The 24,849-nt window shown below is 36.2% G+C and overlaps 1 protein-coding gene across 1 annotated transcript in view; it reads right to left on the bottom strand.

The window, feature by feature from the left end:
* AKIRIN2 (akirin 2) overlaps positions 1-20,571 on the bottom strand; it is a 31,212-nt gene extending 10,641 nt beyond the window's left edge. The window contains exons 1-2 of the mRNA XM_074187129.1: positions 20,249-20,571; positions 862-1,005 (exon numbers count right to left, since the gene is read on the bottom strand). Of these exons, the coding sequence (XP_074043230.1) occupies positions 862-1,005; positions 20,249-20,483 (379 nt within the window). The 5' untranslated portion in view covers positions 20,484-20,571. The remainder of the gene's footprint in view (positions 1-861; positions 1,006-20,248) is intronic.
* Positions 20,572-24,849: the final 4,278 nt, after the last annotated feature.

Genomic DNA, 24,849 nt, shown 5'->3' on the forward strand with positions numbered 1-24,849 from the left:
ATGAAGGACATTTAAGTTGATTTCCAATTCTTTGCCACCACAAACAGGGCTGCTATGAATATTTTTGTACAAGTGATGTTTTTATCCTTTTTCATCATCTCTTCAGGATATAGACCCAGTAGTGGTCTTGCTGGATCAAAGGATATGTACATTTTTGTCGCCTTTTGGGCATAATTCCAAATTGCTCTCCAGAAAGTTTGGATGAGTTCACAGCTCCACCATTATGTACACTTCAAAAAATTTTTTTTTTCATCTTTTCCCCTTCCTATCTCATAATTAGTTCTCTTATTTCTCCCTTAGTCCTAATTCCTCACACACAAAATGGCTAATATATAAACATGTTAAACACAAACTAGACTGTTCATCATCAAGAGGAGGGGGAATGAGAAGGTGAAAGAAAATTGTGTAATAAATATGCAAGTGGATAAATGTTGAAACTTTCATAACATGTAATTGGAAAAATAAAATATCAAAAAAGTGAAATAAACCAAATCCTCAGAAATTCTCTTAACAGAATAACCAGTTCAAAATTAAAATTGAAAAAAAATACTTTAAAAAAAAATCAGGTCTACTGATGACCACTCCTCTACATTTAATACAAAATATGTGTAATTAGTCTCCCAGCAATCTTTTTTTTCTGGGATACTTAGGGAAGGAACAGCTTTGCAAACAAGACTGTAACTATTGTTAAACACCTGTATTTAAAAGCTGTTGTCAATGACGAGCTAAAAAAAGTGGACAGTTCATAAAACAGATCAAACCCCATAGTTCTTTGGTTTATTTTTGATTTGTTTTAAAGGGAAAACCCCAGCCTCTTCTCTTTGGTTAAAAAAAAAAAAATCAAATTTTGACTACACTCACCTGGAGAAGCTGGTCCACTGAGGAGAAATGCATGAGGCTGTGAATCAGAAGAACAGCAAGGATCTGTTTGTTGGAAGCTAGTTTCTAAATGTCTTCTCTTCTGCATACGTTTATACTCTTGTTTTATGTTGTACAGAATTTGTTCTAAAATAAAACATTTTACAATGTTAAAAATTAGGCAAAAAAGCAAACAAAAAAATTCTGATCAGGTTTCTAATGTATCAGTATCTACACATTATCTAATGAGTCTCGTCAATGTCATTATCCTAAACACTAGTTTATTTAATAAATCCTCTAAAAGAAAAGGTGTGACATTAAAACCTAAAATCATTGTCTTATTCTTAAGTCTAAAAACAATGGGCATGAATGAGTATGAGCTAGCAACAAACAGAAATAATAACCTGCAAACAGCATGGCATTACTGACTGCCTGCCTGCTTCTTTATACATGTTTAACCTTAAATAATTTTTAAAGTTCTCAAAGAGGTGCTGGAAGTGTTTGTTCCCTTCAAGTTCTAGATCCATAAATACTATCATGATCTATTTGGAATTTGACTGAGTGGTAAAATGGATAGAGCACTGGACCTGGAATCAGTAAACCCTTAGTTCAAAGGCAATCTTCAGATACTAGCTGTGTGACCCTGGGCAAGTCACTTAACCTCTCTGCCCAAATTTTTCATACTAAAAAGAGGCTATCATTAGCACCTATGCCACCTAGGGATGTTGTGCGGATCATCTGAGATAACATTTGTAAAGTGCTTTGCTCAGAGTTAAAAAGCTTAATAAATCAATCACCTCTTCTTCCCTTCCTTTCTTCATTCTAAAATGTACTAAAATATGGCCAACAAATGTAAAGTAAACAAGGGTCTTCTAAAAAGAGGAAATAAGTGACGTAAAAATTAAATACTTAGCAATGGAGAAAGCCCTAACTTATAATTTAATCTTATTTTATAAAAACAAATTAACAAGATTGCTTATCTGGTTTCCCTAGTGAAGAAGAGATTAGAAAGATCAGTGGAGCTGCATGTGGTGATGCAGGTACAATAATAAGATCAAATCTAGTCCAGAACTCTTGGGTCCAGGAGATCTTTTTCGGGGGTGGGGGGGGTGGGGTGGGGGTGGGGTGGGTTAACAAGGTCAAAACTATTTTTCGTAATAATACTAACATGCTTAAGTTTCTAATATAGTTAATATAGATATAACCCACAATTCTCAAGAATCAAAGAACCATTAAGAGAACATTAGAAAAGGAGTCAAGGAATCTTACATCTAGAACAACTGTGAATAACTTGAGCTAGTCTCAGCAATAATGAGCCAAGACAATCCCCTGATTGAAATGCTATCCATCTCCAAAGAACCTGATGTGTCTAAGTAAAAACCAAAGCATACAATTTGTCACTTTTTTGTTCTTTGATCAAGTTTTCTTGCACTAAATGAGTAACATGGGGGCAAGCTAGGTGGCCCTGGAGTCAGGATCTGAGCTCAAATCCAATCTCAGAAACTTAATTACCTAGCTTTGGGACCTTGGGCATCCTACTGTCTCACAAAGAAAAATAAATGACTAATATGAAACTTTTATGTGGCTGCACATGCTTAGTGTGTCTCAGGCAGGTGAGAAGAGAGAGAGGATAGAAATTAAAACTCAAAAAAAAAATCAATGTTTAAAAACTGAAAAAAAAATGCATCTATTTTCAGTTCTGCCTTTAGCTTAACAAGCTGTGTGATTTGGGGTAAGTAATTTTACTTCTCTGGACCACGAATTGTCAGTTAGGGTCCTTCCAAGTCATAAAATTCTTCCAAATAATAATCCTTGATAAAGCATTTTACCATGTAACATTCCTGAAACCAGTCTTACCCAAACCTGTATTTAGTTATTTATGTTGAAATCAGAAGTATCCCCACCCCTCCCTCCTGACTTATTTGAGTTAAAACATTACTTATCATTCCTGTCAAACCTAAGAGTCATTCTCAACTTTTCATTCTCCCCTCAATTCTCCACCCCAATAGCCAATCAGTTCCCAGGTCTGCCTTCATCTCTCTTCAACTTACACAATCACCACTCTAATTGGTATCCTTCAACTCCATTCCCTTAGTTGCCAAATTGTGCCATTTCTAAATTCTTCTAAATCAGGTCTCATATCACTACTTTGGCTCAAATTTAATGATATAAAAAAGAAAAGAAATGCAAGTAGGGATGTTTGGGTCTTTGTATCCCCTATGTTGCTTAATAAAAATTTGTTGAATTAGCTGACCACAGTGGCATATGCACAATTCAGGACATTGAAAAATTTATCAGAATTGATGTGTCAGAACAGACTGGTTCATAGTCCTTGTTACTTTTGCCTGTCTATCCTGATCTTTCTTAGGTCACCATAAAAAAAACTACATTTTCAAACAAATTTATGATTAGTTCTCCTCTATTCCTTTTCAGTAACACCAATCTACTATCTCCCATAACAAAAACAAAATTCTGTTAGTCAATTCAAACATTTACTGAATATTCTTAGACATCCACAACATCTAATGTTTAAAGGAAAAATCAAGAGCTCCTGAGGTGACATCCTTTTTTTTTTAATCTTTTTGCAAGGCAAACGAGGTTAACTGGCTTGCCCTAGGTCACACATCTAGGTAATTATTAAGTGTCTGAGGTCGGATTTGAACTCAGGTACTCCTGACTCCAGGGCCGGTGCTCTAACCAACTGTGCCACCTAGCCACCCCTGAGGTGACATTCTTTAGAGCCCTTCCGTTTCTGATGTAACATATCCATTAAACCTCAATTATATTCTGAAATGCTCTGAGTTGGAGTATGTAATTTAATGTAATCAGTCCAAATAAGTTATGTAATAAAAACAGAACCAACCAAACTCAACTTTTCTTTTCCAGTTTTTCCTCCCTTCTGTGATATTACAGTATAGTAATAACAGACTAAAACTTTTTAGATTCATAATGTTCAGGAAAAGTTAGCTTTAGTATCCACGACATTATGTTTCTAAAGTCAATATCGTGGGGGCTAGATGGTGCAATGGATAAGAGTTCTAGTCCTGTAGTCTGGAGAACTTTAGTTAAAATCCAGCCCATGACAATAATCTGTGTGACCCTGGACAAGTCACTTAACCTTATCGCCTCTATTGTTTTATTTAACAAAGTCAGGATGATCTGAATGATTTGAGTAGTCTCTAAGCCTTCTAATTCAAAATATACAATATTGTTTTGCATATTAGTAAAGCAGAAGTTTTACTTTTTTGGTCAAAGCTAGTCAGATCACTTTCAAATAAATCAGTATTTATTTCATTATTATCAAGTGATGATACCAAAACCACTGGTATTATTAGTACATACATACCTATGCTCAGGGGAAAAAAGAGCAAGCTTCTTTGATGTTACTTGTATATTTCAATACTAATCTTAAATCTTTCAAAGTGAACCCCCCAAATGGACTGAATTTCTAGTGATAATTCAGAACAAAAAATAGTGAGCAAGCTATACCATAATGAACATACAATATTAATATGAAACAATGTTAGTTCTCCTGCCAAATTATGTAATTCATTTTAATATCAAATAGTTATGGTATTATTCTCTCTGAAGTAAATTAAGTGGGAAACACTTGAGCAATGACATTTTTTGCTAAATAAAAAAAGATGCCTTATTGTATTCTGACTGCCAGTCTTGGAGGTTCATATTTCCTAGTGCTGGCAGGCTTATTTACTATTTCTTACCAAGTTGAATTAATAAAATCTACCTGCCTAGATTTCCTTATCTGAAACTTAAAAGATATATACCCCCCAGAGTTCTTTTAAGGATAAAACATAGTTTGTTTTCATTATAATTATCAAACAAGTTCATGGATGTCAGGTTAAGAACTCCTGCTTTTCAAGTAATCATTTTGTAAGATAAACCACCACCCTCAATTGATTTGTTTGGAAGGTCTTCATTCTCTCAAGTTTGCTTAAAACAGATTAAAAGCAGAATTCTTTGAATACAATTCAACTGATCTGTCATTAAATTAATCAATGAGAAAGAAAAAAGTATAATGATTATTTTCTAAACAAAAAAAAAAATTGGACTTCTTTAACAAAAGTACTTAACCAGAAATCACCAGTGCCTAAGAAATAGGAACTAAGTCCCACTTTTCCTCTATTTGTCATAACTATTATTTACCTTCTTTTAGCTCATTTTTTTTCCTCCCTCATCCCATAGAATCTTCTTCCTGTCCCTAATAAGTTTCCTATCTTTGGAAAACCCAATTGAGTAATGTTGTGTACAAATAAGAAAAGAAATTACTCAGCTCTCTTCTGTTCCCCCCCCCCCACATTCATCTAGCTGCTTTACTGTTAACCAATTCCAATATTTGTCTTAGATCTCTCCCTCCTAACGTTCTTTTCAATTTCTGTAATTTCATAGCATGGATTTCTCTTGAACAGTTTCTCTCTACATTTTCACCTTTAAATAACTGAAGAATTTTAAGAGTTGTTATGTATGTTATATCTATCAAAGTTTAACAAACTAAAATTAAAAAGTACACACTGAATACTAACATAATTTTAATGACAAGTAACTCCCCAAAATATTAATAGTGGCATTGTTTTACATATTTTTATAAATCTAATGTCTGATATAAAAGGAGCTAAATTCTCATCTCTGCTTCTGCACACCATCTGTTGCAATATTATTTTAGTTGAGGTATATGAAGAAAATCCAGTATGATACAAATGGCTGGAAAGAGAAGTTATTTTAATAGTCAAATAACATCTTAGTATAATAAAAGTAGTCTTGACCTCAAAGATTCCTTTCAAAGGGTCTCAGAGACTCCAGTCCTCATAGTGTGTATGGGTTCATTCTTTGGGAACCAATGCTTAAGGAAACTCAGTGCTAGCCTCTCATTTCTATGCCCCAATCCCCACCATACAGAAGGTATATGAAACATTCTCCATAAATGACATTCTATCTAGGTTCTTGTTTGCCTTAACCTGTGAACTACTCCCTTGAAAGAGATCAGTATGCCTGTTTTTATTCCCCACCCCCCAGCCCATCCTTGTGGATTTTCAATTTTCATACTGATGGCTCTTCAGATAACTTTAACTCCTGGGGCATCAACCACATCAAAATCCCTAAATTATATTCCTTTCCACTCTTCTCCAATCACAATTCTGGACCTAGTACCCAAAATTATCTTACATCTCATGCCTCAAGCACTTAAAATTTCCTCTCAGAACACTTTTGTTCTTCTACCTTTCCCACTGACTTTTTTATATCTTTGCACTCTGAAATTAGCTAATGTTTATTTTAATGAAAGTTTTCTTCCTCCTAAATTTTGATAATATACAAAAATACCAATGATTTCTATAAATTTAATATTCTATAATGTTTTTGACTCTAGAATTTTTCAAATAAATCATTTTTTATGCAACAATCAAAAATATTTCTTCTCTATTCTCATTGATAATTGGCATTTCTAACCTACGTCAAAGGATATGATGGGCATTCTTTATTATTTTACTGAGGAAATACTGTTTCCTAGTTATAAATAATTCTAATGCTTGATTTTAGAGAGCTGGTTTTATTTTTTTCCTATTATTACTGATATCAATTGATTTTTATAACATTTATGCTAAACATATTCCTAAACATTAAATCATACATGCCTAGAATAAATTCAATCTTCATTCTCCAGGATTAATTTTTTAAAGAGATTGACATTGTCCAGAATCCAATAATACCTCAATCTATCTTACCGAAGTCACTTTTCAAGATCACTTTGGTTCAAAGTAGTTTTCAGAAATGAAAATAATCAACCACATTCAAAAAAGCTTCTAATTACAAATAAGAGAAATGTAAATCAAAGCCTCTTTCCTCACATTCAACAAAAATGGCAAAAAAAAATTTTTTAAAGTAAACAGAGAAGCTGGAGGAAGACTAATAGATTCAAAAATTCTCCAACAATTAAGAACAATTATGGAAAACTAAACAATTACAAAAAAGGTCACTGAACCGTTCTACTCTGACACTACTGGGTATATATCCCAAGAATGCCAGTGCCAAAGGAGAAGTCATATATAAACAAAATAATCACAGAACTCCTGTAACAAAAACAACAGAAGGAAACAAAATGGATGTCACCAATTGGGGAATGAAAATCTTTATATCTTCACTCCAACCCCTCGTACTCTCAAGTAACTAATACTTTTTATTTCAATTGAAATCTCTTTAAACAAACTGTAGCACATGAATGTTAACATATGAAAAAGAATTCAGGGGAAAATGTGAAGACTTTTATTAAGTGAAGAGTTAAGAGTACATCTACAAAAAAGACAATGCAAACTAACACTAAAAAGTGGCAGTAGAACACTGAACTATAATGAACAATTTCATTTCTGGAATATTTATAATGAATGAGATCAATTTTCTTCTCAATAAAGAGGGCTGGTTGGCTTTTTTAAAATGCTTTTCTTTACAATTGGGGGGAATGAAACTAAAGGGGAATAAATGTGGTATAAACAAATGGAAATCAATTTTTAAAAAAATCACCTTTGGTTCAAAATAAGGATAGGTTAATTATTACCTTATTAAAAAAAACTTGATCCAAATATATCAAGGTATGCCACAATCTTAACACTACCTCCTCCTGTGAGGGTAAGGGTGGGATGGGGTTTACTTAATACAATCAGACTCAGTCCTACAAATCCCTTCAATAAACTGGTTTTTGTTTTTTACTATTACTAGCCTATTTTATTCAACTTTTGTTTACATCATTCCTTTGCAACTTAAATTCTTATTCTATCATCTTAAAAGGTCTCTAGATTAACCTACAAAAAAGATTATTTATTCATTCTTCCACAAAAAACTGACCTTTCACTTTTCACTATATATATATATATATATATATAAATAATATACACATATAAACATATATACCAATCCCTCAAAGAAAAAAAACTATAAAGCCTATTAAATATAGATCGGTTACCATACAACTTAAGTATAAAAATGAAAAGGACTATTTTGGTCCGATCAAGTTCTGTCTACCTCCTGGCTTCAGTAATCCTAATTTTTTTTTAATTTAAGGCAACAGGGTTAAGTAACAACAGCCAGGCAATTAAGTGTCAAAGGGCAGATTTGAACTCAGGTCCTCCTATCTCCAGGGCAAATACACCTCTCTAGCACTTCCTTCCTAAAGGAAAAATGAGACTGCTCCAGTTTGTTTCTCATAAGGAAAAGACAGCTAATAACTCTGACAAGTTCTATTCTGTTTTAAAGGATAGTTTTCTAAGGCTAGTTTCCCATATGAATTACAACTCTAAATTCTATGATCTCTAACATCTAGCACCTGACAAATAGGAAAATTTTTATTTGATATTCTAGTACAGGGAATATGAAACTATTGACAACAAACTATTTTTGAAGAAGGAAGTTCACTAAAATATTTTTTGCTACAAATGTGACTCAAACTTGGAATACAATGTTCCTGGTTCAAAAAGCAACAGAGCAACACCCTACTGCTTACCCCTTTCTGAATAAATTATTCAATGAAGTTCTAAACATGCAGTGGGAAATACCATCACTAGCTATCTTTTCTTAGGGCTGAAGAGAATTTAGTCTAGTGTAAAAGAAATTTTATGACAATCCTTTAGATTGCAGAGCAATCTGTAGAAGACAGGTACTAGGATAGTATGCAAAAAGTACAAAATTTTAAATTAATATGTTGTCAATCACCAATAGCTAATTTTCCTATATTCATTATCTCATATTCTGAAAACCAAAAATTGCAAACAGAAACCCAAGTTGAACGTAATTCTGTAATGAAATGCATGAGACAGTAGTTATGAATCATGAATATATCAAATTGTTATAAACTAGGTCAGTCCATCAAACATTGCCCTCTTTCAGAAGGGCCAGCTGCTTTTTCAAAGTCATCCTCCCAATTCTTTTCAAACACCTGGCAGGCACTGTGAGGGGTAAACACAATTTGAAAACAATGAGATACCTATTCTGAAGTTAATGCATTTGATATTTATTCTAGGCAAGAGAAATTTGGCAACTGTTACTAAATCAGTAAGGTAATAATATATTCAGTTAACAATTATTAAATGGGGGGCAGGCAGCTAAGTGGGGCAATGAGCACCAGCCCCTGGAGTCAGGAGGACCCAGTTCAAATCCGACCTCAGACACTTAATAATCACATAGCTGTGTGCCCTTGGGTAACCCTATTGCCTTAAATAAAATTAAAAAAAAAAACCAAACAATTACTAAGTGCTTATGAACGTTTTCTTTTATTATTTTCTATAATAATTTTTTAATGAAAGCAATTTTTGAGATTCTGGGGAAATTGTTGACAAATGACTTCTACTGAAAAGGTTAAATAAAAATTTTCCTCAATAACTAGCTGTCACATATAACTTTACTTAAGAATGACTGTCATGCTGACGATCTTTAAAAGTCAAACTCCTCTCCTTATGATTTTGTTTTTAGAAAGATTTTTAAAGGATTAAGCAGGAAGTCAAATACAGAAACACATCATTATAAATCAAAACATTCTCTGTGATAGCAAGAAACTGAAAAGCAGATTCACCAAATCTACTGATTAGGGAATGATTAAAAAAAAAACCCTATTTGGTGGGTACAATGAAAAATTATTATGCAATAAAAATGATAAACTGGAAGAAATTTAAGATTTGGAAAATTGATATAACCAAAATACATAATGATAAGGTTGTCAATAAAAAGATGAAGTTGATGAGTAAATTAACTAAAAAAAAATTTAGAGATCAGGAAGCATACTTTCCTGATAAGAGAAACAGCAACTAATCAGAATATTTTTAGAGTCAGTCAAAGTCAATCACCATATTGGTGTGTGATTGATTTTTCATGGGGGAAAATTTAGGCAGGAATAGGAAAGGTTGGAATGTCAGCTATAAAGAAAAATGACTGAATCAAAAATATGGGGATTTTGAAAGAAAAAAATTAATTTTAAATCATTCAACAGGCATACAAAATATGCTAAGCTGGTTGCCTGCCTTCATTTCACAATATTTACATAGGGTCTGGTGGATGGGACTAAATATTGAAAGAAGTAAAGGCTCTTGACACTGAGGCAGAAGAGATATAGGTTAAGGGACAGTTAGTTCAGACATAAGATGGGAGATAGGAATATCACATGAGCAATAACAAAGTAAGTATGGCTGAATATATTGGGTGAGAATAGAGAGGTATAATGTATATTAGAAAAAAAGACTATAAAGATAGAAAATGGGAACACTATCAGGTCAAGTCAAAAAGCACTTATCAGAGACTATGCTAAGTGCTGAGCTTACAAAGAAAGGCAAAAAATTAGTCTCTGATCTCCAAAAGCTGACAATCTAATGGGAGGTTACAATAGGAAAAACTATTATGTACAAATAAGATATATACAAGGAAAATTGAAAACAGGGGAAGGCACCAGGAGTAAGAAAAACTGGGTAAAGATTGTTTTGTAGAAAGTGTAGCTTTAGGGGCAGCTAGGTGGCGCAGTGGATAAAGCACCGGCCCTGGAGTCAGGAGTACCTGGGTTCAAATCCGGTCTCAAGACACTTAATAATTACCTAGCTGTGTGGCCTTGGGCAAGCCACTTAACCCCATTTGCCTTGCAAAAAACTTTAAAAAAAAGTGTAACTTTAGTCATAAGTCAGACGGGTGGCAGGGATGAGAAGGGAAAGAATTTTAGGCTTCAGAGACAGTGAAAATGCCCACATTTGGAGACAGAGTGTTAAAACAACAGGGCAATCAGTATCACCGGATCAAGAAGTTTGACGACAGGATGTAAGGTGTAATTAGACTGGAAAGGTAGGAAGGGTCCTAGTTATATAGAGACAGTGAATAGGAAAGAAGGGAAGGTCTGGAAAAAAAGATTTGAGTTTAGTTTTAGACATGCCAAATTTAAGATGTGTGAAGACATCTAGTTCAAGTTGTAATGAAGTCAGTAAAGATATTAGGACTAGACATGCAGAATTGAAAAACCATCCAGTTTACAAATGAGAGGTGAATCCATGAGAATTGATGGGAACATCAAACAAAGTAAGAAAATAGCCCGGGACAGAAACCTGGGGGATACCCAAGGTATGATATAAATAGTTAAAATCCAAATAGGAATTTATATGGATCCCAGAAATAATAGGAAGTCACTAGAGATTTAATTGGAGCAGCAAGGTTGACAAAGGCCTAGAATCAGAAAGACTCAAATGTCTGAGGTCAGATTTGAACTGAGGAAAATGAGACCTCAGACATTTATTAGCTTATTAGTTGTGTGATCCTGAGCAAGTCATTTCATTCTGATTATCTCAGTTTCCTTATCAGTCAAATGAGTTAGAAAGAAAATGGCAAACCGCTCCACCCCCCCCAAAAAAAAACCTCAAATGGGGTCACAAAAAGAGTTGAACATGACTGAAATAATGAACAAGAAGGAGACTGAGTGGGGAAGTTGATTGACTGAACATGGTGGTGGGGGGGGCTAAGTATATGAAGGCTGAATTGGAAAAGGGAGAAAATTTGAGGCAGGGAGATGAATTAGGAAGTTCAATGCAAGAATAATAAAAGCCCTGAACCAGAGTTACTGTGAGTGCAAAGAAGTTTAGCTGAAATAGTAAACAGATTTAGGAAAAGATATCTTAAAGGGTGAAAGTGAGGAGTGAAGTTGACAATGAAGTTATTAACCTTAAAAAGGGAAAGAAAATATTTAACTAAGGATTAATTTAAAATAAATTGGTTCCCCAAATCTAATTGATCATTAAGCTCCAACTATGACCTGGAATCACTTTTCCTCTTTCAAGAATGATTCAGATCAATGCAGCCAAAATTAGAAGGAATACAGAAAGCTGGGAAACAATTTTCATAGTTAGACTTTCTGATAAAGGACTCATTTCTAAAATATATAGAAAATTGAATCAAATTTATAAAATTACACATCACTTTGCAATTGATAAGTGGTCAAGGATATGAATAGGCACTTTTCAGATGAAGAAATTTAAGCTATGGAAAAAATTGCAATTAAAACAACTGAAGCACCACCTCACCTATCAGATTGGCTAAGATGACAAAAAAGAAAAATGAATGTTGGAAAGATTGTAGGAGAATTGAAACACTAATACACTGTTGGTAGAGTTGTGAACTGGCCTAACCATTCTGGAGAAAATTTGGTACTATGCCCAAAGGGCAATAAAACTGTACATACCTTTTGATCCAAGCAATACTACTACTATGTCTATATTCCAATGAGACTATAAAAAATAGGGAAGTTCCACATATACAGCCTTTTTTTGTAAGGGCAAAGAATTGAAAATTGAGGGGATGCCCATCAATTGGGAAATGGATCAATAAATTGTGGTATATGGATTTTTTTCCTATTCTTTTTATTTTTATTAAAGATATTATTTGAGTTTTACAATTTCCCCCCAATTTGACTTCCCTTCCCCCCCACGGGAAGCAATCTGTCAGTTTTTACTTTGTTTCCATGTTGTACATTGATCCAAACTGAGTGTGATGAGAGAGAAATCATATCCTTAAAGAGAAGAGAAGTCTAAGAAGTAACAAGATCAGACAATAAGATCTGTTTTTTTTCTCTAAATTAAAGGGAACAGTCCTTAAACTTTGTTCAAACTCCACGGCTCTTTATCTGGATACAGATGGCACTCTCCTTTGCAGACAGCCCAAAATTGTTCCCAATTATTGCACTGATGGAATGAGTGAGTCCTTCACGGTTGAACATCGCCCCCATGTTGCTGTTAGAGTGTACAGTGTTTTTCTGGTTCTGCTCATCTCCCTCAGCATCAGTTCATGCAAATCCCTCCAGGTTTCCCTGAAATCCTGTCCCTCCTGGTTTCTAACAGAACAATAGTGTTCCATGACGTACATGTGGTATACGAATGTTGTAAGAGTACTGTTATTCTTTAAGAACTCATGAGTGGCCAGACTTTAGAAAAGCTCAGAAAGGCTTGTATGAACTGATGCTGAGTGAAGTGAGCAGAACCAAGAGAACATTGTACACATTAACAGCACTGTGAGATGACCAACTATCATGAATGCAACTCCTCTCAGCAATTCAGTGGTCAAGGACAACCCTGAGAGACCTGTTATGGAAAATGCTATCCATATTCAGGGAAAAAACTATGAAGTTTGAATGTAGAGCAAAGCATATACTATATTCACTTTTTAAAACTGCTTTCTCATGGTTTCTTCCCCTTCCCCCCATCTTTTACAAGATGGTTAATATGGAAATATGTATAATATGATCATATATCTACAACTTTTACCAGACTGTTTGCCACCATGGAAAGGGAGGGGGTGGTGGAAAAATTGTCAAACTCAAACTTGCAGATGGATGAATGCTGTAAACTACTTTTGCATATAATTGGAAAAATATAAATTAAAAAATTATTCAGTTAACATACTATTCCAACATTCACTGTTAAGTACTGCCAATAGAAGTGTCAATTATATGTAATGAGGTGAACAAATATCCAACAAGAATTAATATTCAACTGATAAATTTAGTTTGTCAATCTAGGAAACTATTTCAAGAATGATTTATTGCTTAGGTACAAACAAAACAATAGTGGACAATAACTTTTTAGAGTGAGAGTTTGGGCTTTTAGTAATGGTAAAGAACAAATAACAAACTTACAAATTGGTAATAAACCTACAAAGTTTAATACCACACACCAAGTTGCATCATTTAACGTCACTAGAGTTTGCTTCTAAGAATAAAAACCTTAGTGAAAGACTTTTTCCTATTCTTTTAAGATTTTATTTTTATACATCAGTCTTTTCCCAATAACTCAACTTACAACCCCCATCCTTCTTCCTTGTTACAAGAAAAAAGTTAAGCAAAAGCAACCACAATGATCACATCTCACAGCACAAGCAAACATTCTGTACCCATAGTTCATACTATCATCTCTCTAGAAAAAAATATATTTCATCATCAGTCCTTTGGAACCAATCCCAATCTTTGGAGCTTTTTAAAACATGCACATACAGATGAAAATATTACAAGGGCTAACATCCTGTAACAAAGTTAATAAAGGGGGCAGCTAGGTGACACAGTAGATATAGCACTGGCCCTGGTGTCAGGAGTACCTGAGTTCAAATTTGACCTCAGACACTTAATTACTTAGCTGTGTGGCCTTGGGCAAGCCACTTAACCCCATTACCTGGCAAAAACCTAAAAAACAAACAAACAAACAAAAAAACCAAAGTTAATAAAGTCCATAGGAAGATAATACTAAAAAAGCAGCCTATCTTAATTGATTAAAACAAAGCCAGTCTTCATGGACTTACTATTTTACCTTAAACCTTTCTTATATCTAAAACAAATATATATGAGAATTAGAAGATATATTATAAATACTCACAAACTTGGGAACATATACTCACAACACTCAGCATAATGGCACAAAGGTAAATATCAGACCAACACACATATTTACCAAATGATGATAAATGCTGTGATATTCTGTTGTATTTTATTTTTTGTTTTTGGCCATGGGTAGTTACCACCACCATATGGCAAGATGTAAAGGAGAGAAAGATGGAGGGACAAAAAGACACAGACACAAAGACACACAGGCAGATACAGCAACAGAGCACCACCTAGGACAATTTCTAGTTCAAAACAATCAGGACAAAAGGATTCCCCCACACATTCAGCACCCCCCCCCCCATACACACACTTCAAGTTTCTTCAACTAAAACGATGAGGAAGGAAAGCAAAGCTTTAGACCAATAAGACAACTAAGATCCCAATTCAGCTCTACACACAAAACATATAAATACAAACACTTCAAAATTACCATTTTTACACAAGAGCCCAGATCAAGAAATAAAATCTTAGGCCTAAGTAAATGATATTTTTAAAGTTTTTTCTCCTCTTTTTTCCCCAATTAAAAGAACACAGACATACAGTTCTAGCTTTCTATCATTTGGCAGTTGCAGGAACTGAAAGTTTTGTCTGGAATGCTTCAATTCCTTTAGACATTTCAGAAAACAGAAGTGCTGTAATTTTCACATATGGACATTGATTTTAAAAACCATATACATAAAATTTATCTTAAAGTGCCTTAGTTTCTATTAAGGAGATGTTTGATTCAGAAAGTTCAATAAGCATTTATCAAACACTCACTCTGGGTCAGTTTTTGAGCTAGGTTCTAAGCATAAAATCCACAGCTGCTGCACATGAGCTTCCATTCTACTGGGACTACAAAAGTGATATAACAAGCTTCTGAAATCTGAAGTCTGAAGTTATGTGGAGCACACATCAATTTAGTTTCCAGACTTACTTTGATTTACTCAGATTTTTGGACTGCAGACAATTTGATTACTGGCAAGAACAAATAACACACCTTCAGCAATGTGCAGCATTCACAAACCTTTTCTAGCAAAGTCAGGTGGGTAAGAAGTGGCAAAGTCAGGTGGGTAAGAAGTGCTCTGTAACTGGCTTTTCAAGTTAGTTTTCATTAATTATTTCTTTTAAAGCTTCACATAAATGGGCATTTAATGAGTCTGCTTAAGATACTACCATGTAATAAAAATACATTCTAAATTTCCTTTTATTTTTCTAACAAAAAGAAAATCCAAAACCATTTCATGAGTACCAAGAAAAACAAAACTGAAGAATCACTAAGACAACAAAAGGCATAACCCTTTAGAAAGAGTACTGAAATTGAAGCCTTATCAACATAGAGTCAAAAAACACCTTAGACATTACAATACACCTGGGCCCTCCTTATTTGACAGGTGAGGAAGACTGGAGAGGTCAAAGTGACTCAAAGGTCATTTAAGTTAAGTGGCAGAGTTATGAAAAGCCCTCAGGCAGCAGAGTGCCACCAGTTGCTTCCTATATGACCTGTAAAGTGTCCTTCCTAATCTATGAAATTAGGGGGGTAGATTAAATGCCCTCAGTTTTTTCAATCTAAACAGTATGACTATTTCTCAAATAACAACACATTTGCTAAATCTATTGCAAAGTCAATCTTATACATGTACTCCTATGGTGTATGCACAGACACGCACAGACACACGGTACAATCTGGATTAATAGGATAGGCAGCCATTTTCCCCCTAAAGGTTCAAATTCCAATGCCATCACCCTAACTCATGTACACTTCCCTCATCCCAGCAATTTTGAGCTGAATGAAAAGGAGGCTTCCCCTACCTAAAAAAAAACCTCTATTAGAGAAACTGGCATGAGCATGCACACATGACAAATGACTTAAGTTATTAGTGGCAGATGTATTTATACTTCTAACTCTTAAAAAAATCTCAACTATGCTTTATTTTAGGCCTTAATAAGAATGCAAACACTAGAGGGTGCCTTTAACCCACTGATAGCCCAACAAATCTAGGAAGTTACTAACCTGCTGATTTAGTCATATTTCTCATCCTTTAAGTTACTTGAGATTTTTTTTTCCCAATCCACTATTCAATACCCAAACACAAAGTTTCACAATGGAGCACATTTCAATATGCAAAGAAAAGTAAAGAAGATAGTGAAAACTATTTTAAAGTCTAAAGCATGGAGAGGATTACTTAGTTTAGTTGCCAAATGCACTAAGAAATTAGAAGTGACTTTTACAGTTATCTAAATAACCACAAAATATTCATACACTTCACTTCAAAATAAATTTCATTTGATGTGGGATTCCTTCTTCCTCCACTATATCTCATTTGTTTGCCAAGAACCATTTAACTTCACTTAAGCCAGCTGGTGTTTCAATTTGAAAGCAAGCATCAATGTCTGATATAAATTCTACATTCCTGTCAACCCCATAGCTATCCAGAAGCTTCAATTTCCAATTAGTGGAAAATTTATTTTTATAAAAAGAATTTTATGATCAACGAATCCATTTGTAGAACTCCTAGGGCATCTAACTAAAAACTGGAAAAATAGCAGCTATCTTTTGAGTAGTCTTAATAAGATTTTATTGGACTCACATTAACACTTGCAACAAATACTTTTTATGTTAAACTGTACACAACAATTATCTCTCATTCACCTACCCACTCTAAGTATCATGGAGACAGGAATTCGTATCTAAATTTTGCATCTCTTCCAAAATCTGAACACAATGTTCTATTAATGTTTAAATTAATGTTGAATAATTAAAAATGTTATATCCACAACCATATTCACAACACTACTTTAGATCTAGAAGGAACCTTGGAAATCCAGGTTAGCCTAACCCCCTTCCTTTTTACCAATAAAGAAATCTGAGTTCCCAGATGTTTGGGATTTTTTTCTGGCTCAGGTCACAGAGTTAATACTAATTATAACCTGGTAAGAATGGGAATCAAAAATCAGGTCTTCTGATTCTAAGTCCAGTAGTACTCTCTTCTTTTCCACCTCTCAGTCCTGAATTATTAAACTATGGATTCTTAATTTCCTTATCTATAAAATGAGGCTGAACTGAGAATCTTCAAGGTCCCTTCTGGCTCCAAAGTTCCAAAACTCTTCAATGATTTTATATCTAATGCAATTATTATTAGGAAAATAAACATTTTAATATTATTCTAAAATAAATGGCATCCTAAGTGACATACATTTCATCACTTTTCACTTATTATTGCTGTTTTTTAATTGTGTCTGATCCCATTCAGGGTTTTGTTTTAACACCAGAATGGTTTTCCACTTCCTCCACCAGTCATTTGACAGATGAGGAACTGAGGCAAACAGGGTGAATGAAGTGACTTGCCCATAGTCACACAGCTGAGGTCATATTTGAACTCTGAGAGATGATTCTTTCTGAGTCAGGTCTGGCATTCTATTCACTGCGCCACCTAGCTGCAGCTGCCCCTTTTCCTTATGGTACAAATTTTTTTGTTTTAAAAACTGTTTTTAAGATACTGTATGACCTTGCCTGTCACTAGGCAAATGAGAATATGAAAATTGTGTTGCAAACAATGGACTACATAAGGTTAGCTTTTTAAAAAAAAGATTTTTAAACCATTTCTGTTCTTGAGAATTTAATGACAATCCCCCAAACTAAGTGGAAGTTTATTAAAATACTCACTGCCAAATTCTAACATTATTATTGTATCCCAGTGTGTTGCAAAACCAAGACTGCTTATCAACATACTAAACCCTAAGAGAGAAAAAAAAACCTATACCATGAAAGTATTCAAGCACCTCTTGGCAAGAGTTACAAAACTAGAATGAAACTTTCTGAGATACTTCCAGGTGGACTAGCTCTAAGTATGACTACTTCTGACTACTTTTTGTCTCAAGATTGTTTGTTAAATTACAAAACTAGTAGGAATTACTCTAGTACTCTTTAATATTCTCGGGTGTGTAACATACAGGGTTTGTAGCACAAGGTAGTACACAACAGTTCTCATAATTAGAAAAAAAGAACTGAATGGAGTAATATGGGGAAAATATTTTAGAATGAAACATTATTCTAATTTTTTAAGTTGTATAATAAGATGGCAACTTTAAAATGTATTCTAGTTCATTCCAATGTCAAAGTAATGAAAAAGAAACCAAGCCATGTTTGCAGTTACTCTGCCATCTTTTAGTGAGCTTATATACAAAGTTGTTTTCACATCCCCCCCCCCACGAGATTGTAAACTTCTTCAGAGGAGGATTATCGTTTACATTTAGCATAGTACCAAACACTGATGGATTTCAACCTATCACCTGCCTTCTTTTAAGGAATACTTACACCCTAAAGAAAAGGAGATTTGTTTTGGATAACTAGAAAAGTTTTTGTCATTATGGTCATTAAACTTGAAAGAGGTCAACTTTTCAATAGATGGTGCATAATGTGGATGATCTTATTATGACAGTATTATAAAAGCTGTGTTTAAGTACACACCTAATAAATATGGCTAAATGTTCACAATCCTAAATTATAGTAGCAAGCTGTACAAACCTAAAGTAATACACAAAATCTTTTTAATTATGTATCTAAAATTGACTTAAATGTAATTTATAAAACTATTAGGACATCTCAAGCAATTTCACTTCAACACAGGTATTTTGGATCCAATCAATCACTTTAACAAGAAGCAGTTTAAGAAATTCTGACCAAACTCTCCAAGAATTATTTCAAAAATATCAAGTATGTGAAATTGATAAGCTGAATCCTAACTAAATCAATCGATTTTGTGGACATATTCTAACACCTTTTAAAATTAGCCTCTTCCCTCAGTTATGAAATCATTCTGAATTAAGTTTTAAGGATAATAAAGTTATAGGACTGATCTTATTTTAATATTTGTCATTCTCTAATTTAGGCCCTTAGAGAAAGAGATGACTATTTAACTTAACTGCCAAAAGTTTTCCCTTTGACACAGGAATTTATTGAATTATTCACAACTATTTTTCAAATTACCTGCATAAATTATGTAGTTAAATACAGATTATTTGAGTTAGTTTTCAATTTACTATCATTAAAAATGTTAAGCTGTAAAAGACGTTAAAAAAAACTAAACTTAATTCATTTATAAGATTAAAGAATCCGAGTGGCCTTTTTTAAGTTACAGAAAATAGATTCAGGATCATTCTTTTTCCATAGAAAGCAAACATAATTCAGGTAAACTATTTTGGAAACACTGTTAAAACAAAATCCACTAACACTCACTACAGCCGGAAACTATTTATGCACGAATATTGGAAGTAAAAACGGTTAAGGATCCGGGGGATGGGGCTAGTATTTTGGCTCCTCTATGAATTTCAGGCAATCCTTAAGAAATCTTCATCTTATAATTAGCCAAATTAAATCCACTAACACTCACTACAGCCAGAAACTACTTATGCACGAATATTGGCAAGTAAAAACGGTTAAGGATCCGGGGGATGGGGCTAGTATTTTGGCTCCTCTATGAATTTCAGGCAATCCTTAAGAAATCTTCATCTTATAATGAGCCAAATTAAGACGAGGGGGAGGAATGAGGACAGCCAACCAAGAACGGAAGCTCCCACATTTAGAACACCCGATCTCTCCCCCAAAGGGTTTCAGAACTGGCAAATAATTGGGCATGTCGTTAACCCATTCCTGAAGGAGACTCGGGGACCGTCCCTCCATCACCCCAACCAGTCATCGAGGGCCAAACCCACGAACCCTTGGCCAGCAGGCCGCGTTCGAAGGAAGGAAGTCGATTCGCACCCCGGCGCCCCAGCAGCCGGGCCGGGGCCCCGGGCCCTCCAAGTGCCCGCGAGCAGGGGGGCGCGGGGCCGGGGCCCACACAAAGCAGCCCCCAAGCACTCCCCCCACCCCCACCCTGCGCCACTTCGGCGGTTTCGAAACCCCAAGGCGAAAATATCCGGAGGCGCCGGGCCCGGGCCGGGCCCTCCCTTTGTTGGCGGCCCCCGCGCCCCCTCCCCCACCAACGGCCGCTCCATTGTGTCCGGGGCACCCACCTGTAGTGAGGCGGGAGGAGACCTCGCCGAACGGGGACGGCTCCATGCGGAGGTACTTCTGCGGCGAGGCGGCGGCGGCCGAGAAGGAGGCGGCGGTGGCGGCCGCCGCCGAGGCCGGGGAGGCGGCGGCCGAGGCGGGCGCCGACAATGGCGCACATCGCCGCCGCTTGGGGGACGCCGGGCTCAGCAGCGGGTCGAAATCCAGAGTCCTTTTCAAAGTGGCTCCGCACGCCATGGCCGGGGCCGGGGGCCGGCGACCCCTGGGGGCCGGGCTGCGGGGGAGGGCAGCCGCCGCGGACTCTGCCGCCGCCTCGGCGGGAGCAGCAGTGGCCGCAGGGCCCGGCGCCGGGCGGGGAGGGGGCCGGGGTGACGAGGGCCGGCCGCGTCGGGAGGGGGTGCGCGCCGCCGCCGCCTGCGCCTCCGCCTGCGCCCCGGCACCGGACGGGCGGCCGGGACGCGACTGTGGCCGGGCAGCGCAGGGCAGGGCCGGCCGGGGGACGGCTGGAGGAAAGGCTCGTCTGACCGCTTCCCTTTCCCCCCCGCCCCCCTATAAGTCTTCTCTCCTCCAGCCGCCAGCCCCAATATGGCGTCAATAACAACGCCGCCGATTCAAATCCTGCGGCCGCAGAGCGCGTGCGCACGGAGGCGGGGTGGGGGGGCCTCGAGCGACTCCTGGGAAATGTAGTCCGCTTCCTCCGGGCAAAACGGGCGCACCGGGCGGTTGGGGAAGGGTGACCGGAACTACGAGTCCCGCCGCGCAGTGCGCGAGAGCACCACTTCCGGGATGGAATTTAAATCCCCTTCTCGGTCGATTTTGAAAAAAAGTGAGCCAGAATTAGACGAGTTGGGAGAGAAAGAACCGGGCTTAGAAGGGGAACAGGGGTTGAAAAGGGACGACGCTTGGTAAACGAGTGCCCAAAATAAATGGGCGGAGCGGAGGCTCGCTTTCGCACGGAGATGGGCAACGATCCGGACACGCCGCTGGCCCTCGAGTCCCACAGCTGTCTTTTCTATTTACTCATAAAATAGGAAATTACCCAAGTCGGGAGGGCGGACAGAAACCTGACCATTTGCACGAAGGAAATTGTAGAGAATCATGAAAACAAAATGAAACACTTGTCTTTCTCCAGAAACTGTTTTCATCTAAATTGTACAAAACTTATGATTTAAACCAAACTCGTACCCCTTGGTTGAACACCGTTCGAACACCTTGAAAACTTTACGGTAGCTGAAAATTCTAGATTTCGAGATAAGGGCAGAGGATGTTGATGTTTATTCTTTATTCCCAATATCAATTTTAATAGCATGCCTATATAACAACTATTGGAACAAGTACAAAGAGGGCTATAGGGAAAGGCAAGGAAAAACCCTTTTCAAAGACTGTACAAGTCAATAAAGTAACAGGAATCAAATACAAGAATCCTTGTTTTTAGTTTCTTGCACTAAGAAAAAAATGCATTTGAAACAAACTTTCATCATTTCATGGATACTACTTCTTGAACTAGGATAAAGATACATTAGTTATATGTTGAATAAAATTTATTTTTCCCAGAATTAAAAATTAAAAAAAATTTTAGTTCAAAACTCATTCTATTATGCTTTCCAATTATTTCTGTGGCTTGTAGATAGCATATTTTACAATCGTTACAAAAGTTTTACAATTTGTTCAGAGCTGTACCTGCTGAAGATATCGCTGATAGAAGGGACAATTTATGAATACATGAATCCACATTAGCACTTAGCTCTTTGCCAGGCACTGTATACCAGAGGAGTTATTGTGAGAGGTGGCCAGGGAAGGTGGTTTTAGTAAAAGAAATGACTTTTATAGGTAATGTTCCCAGAGCAAGGGAGAGAAATTGAGTGTGGGGGTGGCACAATACAAAGCCTAAAGACAAGTTTACTATAAATGACCAGGGAGAGAATGTAGTGATCCCAAGTAGTTCAGAACTGAGTTGCTTAACTTCTGGCTATGGTCTCTAGAGGTAGGCTTTGGAGGGTAAAAGGATTATGGTCAGGGGCGGCTAGGTGGCGGAGCCCGGAGTCAGGAGTACCTGGGTTCAAATCCAGTCTCTGACACTTAATAATGACCTAGCTGTGTGGCCTTGGGCAAGCCACTTAAGCCGTTTGCCTTGCAAAAACCTAAAAAAAAAAAAAAAAAGATATGGTCAGGGTGATGAGCTGTGGCCTCCTAAAATTGGTCTCTTTGCATCCATTCTTTTCCTAACCCAATCCATCATTTACTTAGCTGCCAAATTGATACCCCATTTCAACAACAAGCCTTTGTTAAGAGCCTGGTCTGTGGTTAAGAGCCTGGTCTGTGATTAAGTTTATGCAGATAACTAAGCATGTTATCTTTTCTTTCAAATATTGCCATGTTACACACACACACACCCCAAACACTGACCAGTCTTGGACACAGTAAAATCAAAAGCTTGACTATGTCATAAACAATTTTAAAGTTTATGATGTAAAATTTGACTTCCAAGTAGCCTGTGAGATCAGCAAGCCTTCATGAATATATTTCTATCCAAGCAATCAGCCATCAAAATGACTTTGATAGTGCCTATGGTACTGGGTACCAGACAATTTGCTAGGCATTAGAGATACCAGTTCAAAAGGGTGTTTCTCTCAATGAACTAAAAAATTAATTTTTGCATAATTACAAAAGAATCATTGCCTTTTGAAGATAAACTATAACCACAACAAGGATGTTCTTAAAGGATATTTTCATGTTAAAAAAAATGGGTCAACATTTTTTAAATGAGGATTGAGCTAATTAACCTCTAAAGTCCCTTCAAGTTCCAACTCTGAATTTATTAATCTCTAAGGTCCCTTCTAATTCTGACACTATGAATTTATGAGTTGAAGATGTATTTATTGAAGATTGAAACTAGAAGTTTTCTGTTTAAGTGTTTAAAGAGACTTGGTTACATTTTAGCAAACTCAGTGGCCTTTTGGTCTACAATAGCATCTATCTGTAAAGTCTTGAGGCTATCTGACCATAAGTAGAAGATGGTGTTGGGGGTCTTCTGCCACCACTAGTTGCCTGGAGTCATTTTTGCACCTGACCCAAACTAATAAGTGGTAAGTTGTTTCCTAATTGGGCCTTGGAGAGAGAGTCTGATTTAGTACATGGCAATAAAAGCTAGCATTTATATAACACATTACTTTAGACAAACCCTCAATAATCCCCTGAAATAGGTGCCATTACTATTTTATGGATAAGAAAGCAGACTGAAAGAAGTGATTTATCCAAGGTCACATAGCTGACATATACAAGGCAGAATCCACCACCATTACTCTCAACAGCTACGTATGTTCCACTTAGCTACCTCATAATAGGAACTAGAATTTATAGAGTACTTTAAGCTTCTAGAATGTATTTTATATACATTATTTAATATTCATAACAAGTAGGTACTAATATTCCTGTTTTATAGAGGTCAGAACTAAGAGATTAAGTGACATGCCACAGATAGTATCTGAGATAAACTCTGGAGTCACCTTTTCTTGATTACAGGTCCGATATTATCCATTTGTACTATTCAGCTACCTTTAACATTAGATAGCATTCTTTTCTCAAGCATATCATACATTCTTCTTCCCCACCTTTCTCAACCAAAGATCTCTTACTTTCAAGAAAAATTGAAGCCACTTAATGTGAGCTTATCCCTTTTTCCCTTCTTTTAATCTCAAAACCCCTGAATGTGATTTCCAGTGCTTCTTCAGTCTCTGATAGTGAAGTGGTCCTTATTACCAAGACCAAAAATCAACCCCTCAATATGTCCCTGAAAATATCCTTTCCCATCTTCTCCAGCAGATTTCAACTTTAGTCATCCCACTCTTTAAACTTCAATTTCTGATAAAGGAATATAATGGAATATTATTATTGTACTATAAAAAATGATGAACAGGGGCAGCTAGGTGGCGCAGTGGAGAGCACCTGAGTTCAAATTCGGCCTCAGACACTTAATTACGTAGCTGTGTAGCCTTGGGCAAGCCACTTAACCCCATTTGCCTTGCAAAAACCTAAAAAAAAAAAAAAAGAACAAGTGAATTTCAGAAAAACTTTGAAAGACTTACATGAACTGATGTAAAGTGAAGTAAGCAGAACCAGGACATTGTTATACACAATAACAGCAATATTGTACTCTGAATAACTTGGCTCTTTTCAGAAATATAATGATCCAAGACAATTCCAATCATGATAGAAAATGCTATCCACATCCACTGAAAAAAATAATGTAAGTCTGAAAGCAGATCAAAGCATACTATTTTCACTTTTTTTCCTTTTTTTTTTCCTTTTGGCCTATTCTCTTACATGTCTATCATGGAAATATGTTTTACATGATGGCATGTGTATAACCTTCTCAAAAATTGATTACTATTTTTGAGAGGGTGTGGGAGGGAGGAGAAAACTTGGAAATCAATTTTTTTAAATGAATGTTAAAAATTACCCTCATCTGTAATTGAAAAAATAAAGTATTTATATTTTTTAAATAAAATTTTAATTTCTTCCTATTTACTAATTCATTCTGAAATGCATACAGATCAATATCCCTGTTTCTTTAAAAAAAAACCTTCACCAAGGCAAAAGAACT

Source organism: Macrotis lagotis, chromosome 5 (genome assembly GCF_037893015.1).
Source record: "Macrotis lagotis isolate mMagLag1 chromosome 5, bilby.v1.9.chrom.fasta, whole genome shotgun sequence".
Taxonomy (NCBI): Eukaryota; Metazoa; Chordata; class Mammalia; order Peramelemorphia; family Peramelidae; genus Macrotis; species Macrotis lagotis.